This window comes from Phaethon lepturus, unplaced genomic scaffold (assembly GCF_000687285.1).
Source record: "Phaethon lepturus isolate BGI_N335 unplaced genomic scaffold, ASM68728v1 scaffold45962, whole genome shotgun sequence".
In the NCBI taxonomy this organism is placed as follows: domain Eukaryota; kingdom Metazoa; phylum Chordata; class Aves; order Phaethontiformes; family Phaethontidae; genus Phaethon; species Phaethon lepturus.
The window spans coordinates 579-8,075 of record NW_010523480.1 but is presented as its reverse complement, the minus strand read 5'-3'; the positions used below and the strand labels follow the sequence as shown (position 1 = coordinate 8,075).

Below are 7,497 nucleotides of genomic sequence, written 5' to 3'. Positions count from 1 at the left end.
GGGAAAGAGAGAAGCATGAAAATTCTCTGACAGTATTTTTCATCATCTGTGATGAAAAATTATTTATCCACAAACATTAAGTTTGGTGCTTCTTTAACTGGTATTATGGTAAACAGTGGTATTTCCTGAAATGTGATGCTACATGTTCACTTACTTCCTAAGTTCTGAAAAGCAACTCCAGCAAATACTGTATCATCTGGAGTGACATACTTCTCAGGTGTAATATACTAGGAAATGAAAGAAGCAAATGTTACTGCCAGTGATCACTTGCATTGAATGTTAGATTTGGGAAATAGGTACAGTATATGTGGAAGCTTGAGTCTTCAAGAACATATCCCAAGGGAGACAGTTTCTTAAGATGAGAGAGACATTTTCTTGAATTTTTTTGACCTTCTGTTTGCTATCATGCATATCTAAAGTGAAGTGAACTTAAGCTTGTGTTTGTAAAGCTTTACTTAGTTGACAGTTTAAAAAAAGAGGATGAGATGGTGGGTGCAACCTACCAGCAGTGTGATCATAGTAATCCCATGTAGCTCCTTTGACTGAAAAGGCTTTTCAGCCTTATGCAGCATCTCTTAATAATCCCGTAAATGTGATATTTTAATTCTTCTCTTTTATTCTTTAAAAATTTATGCAGACTTTCTGTGAGAAATATATTTAATCTATATTTAGCTTTGTAGGCATTCTATGGAATTCACAAAACCCTTGCTTAAATTACTAATTTAAATGAAAAAAAAATCACATTTGTACAGCATTTTGGAGATTCAGAGAACTATGGAGGCATTTCATATGCTAACTGTATCATTGATATTTACTACATGACATTTAAAAACAGTTCAAATAACTTAGGCATTTATTTTCTTTGTCGTTGATGATTAAATGGCCTGTCTTAGCCTGATTTTCATGAATGGCTGCACCCCTTTGTGTCATTCTCCAGATGCAGGACAGTATAAACATATGCTTGTGCTGCAAAGTCAAAAAAGTGAGAAATGCATAGTAAAGAAACTGGAGCACATAATTTCGACTCCAAATATTTACCAGTTCACATACGGCAAATGGTATTTCAGTGGAAGTGACTTTGATTTGTGTTTGCATTTGTGACTTCTCATGGTTTGGTTAATGGTTGGAAAGTTGATTTGGATATTGCAAGTAATCCCAGATATTCAAGGTTCAGATTAGTGTTTATGTTTGTAGAGAACCTGCAGATTGTTCTTGTGTGTGTATACAGGATCGTCTGTTTTCTAGCAGACTTGGTGCGTGGATTGTCTTAGTTCAAGAAGTTAGTGTCCTAAAAGTTCAAGGATGGGACTGATGGTTTGTCTCTTTATCCTAGATGACCATATCATTCATTTCTCTTTTCTTAGTTTCTCTAGCTGACGTTAACAGTAGTGAGTGCTTTTTAATCATTTTCCTGTTTCAGTTGTGGAGAGTTGGGTGGATAGAAAGGTCTGGAATGGAAGCCAGGTGTTCTCTTTCTTGGTACTTAATGTAGGCCTGACAAATCAAGCCAACAACTATATGATAAAACAGAGGAAAAGAGCATTTTAAGTATACATCTCCCACATGCCAATATATTTGCTTTCCGCTGGTAAAGTCTTTTGTTGTATCTAAAAAGAAAGCAAGAATGGTCATCTGTGTTCTGATATCCTTAGAACAGCTGCATGTGACTGCTGCAGGAACTGATCAATAGCATTAATTCAACGTTATGTAAATATCCCTTGTAATATTTGAGTGCAAAACCCTTTGAGTGAGGGAATAAGGGGGTAAGGGAAGAAATGGGGGAAATCAGTGCCAGAAGAAGAAGGAAAGGAGTTTGTGTCTGCTGGGAGTGACTGATACGTCTTGTCACCTTTCAGATACATCTGTGGGCACAGCTCAGCAGTTCCTGGCAGATCTGGCCTTTTCTGCTCCCCTTCCCCAGACTGCTTGTCAGTCCTTCGCCACACTCTCTGTTCCTTCTCCTGGGCACTCACTGGGATACATTATAAATACAAGCTTCCAGAAGCTCCACATGAATGATCTGTACTTACAGAGCGTGTGTTTTGTTTTCTAGTGGGCCCAAGCGCTATGACTGGACTGGACAGAATTGGGTGTATTCTCATGACAGAGTATCCCTTCATGAACTACTATCAAAAGAATTTTCAACAGCATTAAAAACTAAATTGGATTTGTCCTGCTTAATATATTCTGGGAAAGAAGATACTTGATGATATGCTACCTCATGGAATTTTAAAAACTTTAACCACAAGCCAAGCCCTTCATCGGTTTCTGAAGTACCTGAGCTTAATTTTGTTGTTGTTTTTCTTGAACATCACTATGTTGTGCAGAAAAATGAAAAATAATATATTTTTTTCTGTAGCACTCAGCCTTTGGGTTTCTGCATTACTGCTTGAATCTGTGTCTGTGTAGCACAGCTGGTTGAGGTGACCCCTCCTGTCACTGCATTTCTTACTTCCTTACTGCAGAAGTCAGTCACGAATTCTCACTGTCTGTAGTCCTTTCTGGGTATAAGGACTGACCCACCTGGTGCCATCTGACCAGTGCACAAATGCTAAACTTCTTTTGGTGAGACATTCACCCAAAACAAGAAATGTTTTATGAATTGCATTAATATAAGTTGTGGTACTGTGAATGCATTGCATTAAAATTTGTGGCTACTGCGAGTGACTAATGCATCATAGTCAAATTGAACATGTCATAAATGAAATGACTGCGGCAGGTAGAAACTTTTTGTCTTGTGTAATGCATGTAATAAGAGTTTTTCTTTCAGTATTGCAGAACTTGCTCTTTTCTACAAATTCTAAATTCTAGTTTCTTTCACATTGGGACTTTCTTGATCTAAATTTTAAATTACTTAGAGGTTTGTATGTCTATAAGCATCATATGGAACTGAAAAGACTGATCTATGATGTTTAAGTTGTGCAGCACTATCTCTGCAAACAAACACTTTGTTCTGTTACTATGGATCATAGAATAGTTTGGGTTGGAAGGGACCTTTAAAGGCCATCTAGTCCACCCCTGCACCCACACCGAGCAGGGACATCTTCAACTCGATCAGGTTGCTCAGAGCCCCATCCAGCCTGATGGGGTGTTTCCAGGGATGGGGCATCTACCATCTCTCTGGGCAACCTGTGCCAGTGTTTCATCACCCTTATTGTGAAATATTTTGTCCTTATATCTAGTCTAAATCTATCCTCTTTTCTTTTAAAACTATGACCCCTTGTCCTATCGCTACAGGCGCTGCTAAAAAGTCTCTCCCTATCTTTCTTCCAAGCCCCCTTTAAAAGTACTGGAAGGCTGCAATAAGGTCTCTCCAGAGCCTTCTCTTTTCCAGGATGAACTACCCCAACTCTCTCAGCCTGTCCTCACAGGAGAGGTGTTCCATCCCTCTGATCATTTTGGTGGCCTCCTCTGGACCCACTCCAACAGGTCCATGTCTTTCCTGTGCTGAGGGCTCCAGAGCTGGATGCAGGACTCCAAGTGGGGTATCACCAAAGTGGAGTAGAGGGGCAGAATCCCCTTCCTCGACCTGCTGGCCATGCTGCTTTTGATTCCTCTTTCTGTTCCTTTTTGTTACTCGAAGAGTAAAAATACATAATTTATTGGCCTTTTTTTTAGTTGAGCAAAATTTAAATTCTCAATTTTTTCTCAGAAATTTTGCACTAATTTTTTTATCCTTCATTTCTTATGTAAATGGGCTTAGATTATCTTTTTTGACCATGATAAAACAAGACTCTCCTTAGTACCGTGCTGATGCAGAAACTTCTGCCTTTTTGCTTCGTAGAACTGAGTATGGTACTTAGGCTGATGAAGCTGTCTTTCAGGCTGTTAAAAATGAGAATGAAATAAATTACATACTCTGGATCTTAAACCAAAAAGCATTAAAAGGAAGCAAGAACTGCAAGAAGAACACTTCAACACTTGCACTGTTGTACTATTACCACTGGTGGTTTTTAATTGCCTGTAAAATGGAAGCACAAAGTTGTTGACTAATTCTTGAGGCAACAGTTATACCATACTCTTATAAATTGTTTATCAATGTATGAAAAGATGTTCAGTGCAAACTATTTTTCTTCTTGGTTCCTGTGACGCTTGTGGTTAATTTGGCACAATTCTCTGGCTAGCTAGAATTATTGGAGATGTGATTAATTTTGTCAGTGAAAAACAACAGCATATATAGTTGCCCAGTATTTGCATTTGAAGTATAAGCATTTTTCCCACTGTTAAATAGAAAGTAACATTTCACAGGAAGCAGCTCTTGGTTAATTGTGCATGCTGTTTGCATGTTTTTCAACCAAAATAAAAAAGATGACAGTTACATGAAATTTCTGCTCTACTGGATGAAGTAAATACAGTGACTACTAACTCATATAAATACAAGTGTAAAATATGCTTTTTTTTTAACAAAGGGAAGCTAAAAATAGAACATTTTTTTGCTATTTGGACTTTAGAACACTGAAAATAATTTACAGCATATGGAAATACGGTATTTAGCTCAGTCTCCTGGTAGTTCCAGTGGCTATTTAAACACATTTGTATAGGCATTAATGACTTTGAATCAAGGATACTTCCTCCTAGTTCTTCCTTTACGTGATTACCTATACTTGTGTAATTATTTTTCAGGTTTACTTTTAAAAAAAAAAATTTTCTTAAGTAATTTGCATGCAACATATTCACTAACGTGTCTGATTCCTATTTAGAGGTTCATTCTCTGTTCCCTTATGTCTTGTGCAAACTTTTATACCAAAATAAAGTTGCGAAAATTCTTAATTCACTATTTACAGGTAAAATTTCAGGCTATGACGATAAAGGTAGAGACTGCAGACGCATAGTTTTGAATTCTTTGTGTTTCTTGAAACACTTACTATAAAGATTCTGTTCAAAATTTGGTCAACTGAGGTGGATATCGTAAGAGCACTTCAACTTTCACATTTGATGTGCCTTGCCCTTTGTCCATAATGCTACTGCTATTTATGCAAACAGTTTCCTGGTTTTAGGTATCTGAGTAACAAATGGCTTTAATCTAACTGGCTAAGATACATAGTGTCAGCAAGTTAGAATGACTTTTATCTGGGTATACAAAATGAATCATAGGACGTGACTCATTTTTGTGCTCTAATGCTTGCATCAAATTGTGAGCAAAGGCAAGGACTCTCAGCCATCTCATGCAGAGGAGGCACCAGACGAGCCCCGATCCCAATGTCAGACTTTGCATATTGCCCCAAGACAAATAACTCTTCTGAACGGTTTTTTTATTTCTGTAACTTACTCAAATAAGCAGATAGTTCTATGGTTACACACCTGACATCATGTCAATCATTTCTTACTTCAAAAAAACCCCAACAATTGTCTTGCTCACAAAAGAAATAGCTGAAGAAAAATCCTTTGATAGACCCTACGGACAGTGTTGATAGGAACCATCGTGTTGCTGGCAGCATTTTTCCAGCAAGCCAATTGCTCAATCTTTAGTGGAGGAGTGGAGGAAAACAGAGGTACTTTTAAAAGATAAGTGTTGGCATTTGTATCTGTACTGGATGCTCGAGCTCAGCAGAGAGCGCAGGGTGTGTTGAGGTTTTTTTGCTGTATTGGGAGTTTTCACAACTAATCACTTTTCCTGACAATTGTTATTTTTCTGCTTCTGGCCTATAGTCCCAAAGTCCTAGCACGTCTAACCTTGCTAAAACTCATTGTTTCCTGTGTGCTGGTGTGTTCTTTGGAAGCCTGGATTGATCCATGTGGTCAAGTGAGACACGCAAGCAACTGCTCGCAGTTCGTATTGGTCACAAAATACTACCTTTGTCTGACAGGAGTTAAGTGCCTAAATGCTTGTCTGGTGTTTGTCGGTTCATTTTCCTTTCCACTTGTGATAATTCTTGAGAAACGTTACCTCTTCCCTGCAAGACTGTTCCGTGGGATAAGATCATCCCCAGCTGTTTCCTTAAAGTTCCCCAAGTCTTTTAGCGGTTTCAATAAATGTGATAAAGACCTGTCCTGAAGAGGTGGTAGCCGAACGCGGGAAGGGGGATTCGCAGGGAGGTTTGTGTTTGATTACTTACAGCTTCTGGTTAATGGTTGAACGCCGTGATTGTGCTAACGAGCTGTGGAATGTGTGGGAGTCCTGGGAAGGAAGGCGGAGGCTTGCCAAAATACCTGGAAGAGCATTCAAAATAGAAAAGGAAGCGTGGGAGGGGCAGAAGCAAAGGCTATCTGGAAGAGATTTAACTTTGCCCAACGGCTGGTGTCGTTGGCAGGGCAAGGAAAGGCTAGGGGCAAGCTGCATCATGTTGTGGCCCCGTAGGGGACAGTATTTTACATTTACTGCGCACCACTATTTATAACTGTAACCAAACATCTTCCAGTCCATTTTGCTAATAGAGATTTTTTTTTTTTTTTAAGCTCCGGTTTAAAGATAAGAGAAAGTTCTATCGTCCCCCTCTGTCACAAACTGTCTTTAATGTACATTGTACTGCTGGCAGTCGTAGAAGAAGGACGAGATTGACGACCTCTACCAAAGGAGATTGCTTAGCGGAGGCTGTTTCACTGGGTGTAGAATAAACAGACCTATGAACAAATAAAGTTTCTTAAACAGTTACTAATTACAAATATTTTTGAACGTCAGGTTAAGGAAAGACAGATGAGCTTGGGTAAGGAAACAAAAGATGTTTAAAACAAGCCGTATAATGTTGTTGCTGCCCTCTCCAATTTGCTGAATTGTTCTAATAATTGTTTGTGTCATGGTAATTATGCCAAGCGATCAGTATTACAATGAGTAATTTTATGAGCATTGTTAGTTTCCAGATGTAGGCTCTTTTGCTAGCCATCAATGTTCTCTACCGTTCTGCTAAAATAAAACCTGGGAATACGTTAAATAAGTCGATATTATTACTCGTCTTCAAAGCACTTTAGAACCATTAAACAAATATCGTTAAAGCCACTATTACAAAAGCAGCTTCAGAAAAAGGAAAACATTTCGAGAACAGATGAAGTTTTTAAACATCCTTTAAGGAAACAGAAACCAGTTTACAGTGTAAACCAAATAATCTGACACATACCTGGAAGTGAGACTAAATTTCCACTCCCCATGCCTTGATCCTGCCCGAGCGCAATATCGTCGCTGAACCTGTCTACAGCTGAGGGAAAACGTCAAGTTCCTGAATTAGTCCTTTTTTTTTTTTTTTTTTTTTTCTTTCTCCCCTCGGTTTTGCTGTTTGGAGCTCTTAGACCGCGACGGTCACTTGAAGACAACTGTATGCACATGCATGTTAATAATTAACTAGAGCTACAAGCAGGCTTTCTCAATGCAGCGTTCGAATGCGGGTTCGTATTCGCTGTCCATAAAACAGGCTCTTTCGGTGCCTCCTTCCAAAGTCCAGCACCTTCGTGAAGAACACTGTTTGCCTTCTTTATCTTAATTTCTGCGTGAGGCAATACTGCGCAACATCAGCTAATGAGGCAGAAACCAACCTGAGTGAGGAATGCTGCGGGAGAAGAGAATGT

At 38.8% G+C, this 7,497-nt stretch overlaps 1 protein-coding gene across 1 annotated transcript in view; it reads left to right on the top strand.

The window, feature by feature from the left end:
- Positions 1 to 2,207, top strand: part of FXN (frataxin) — a gene marked incomplete at its 5' end in the record, with an annotated part of 8,724 nt that extends 6,517 nt beyond the window's left edge. The window contains one exon of the mRNA XM_010282131.1: positions 2,054 to 2,207. Within this exon, the coding sequence (XP_010280433.1) occupies positions 2,054 to 2,207 (154 nt within the window). The remainder of the gene's footprint in view (positions 1 to 2,053) is intronic.
- Between the last annotated feature and the right edge of the window lie 5,290 nt (positions 2,208 to 7,497).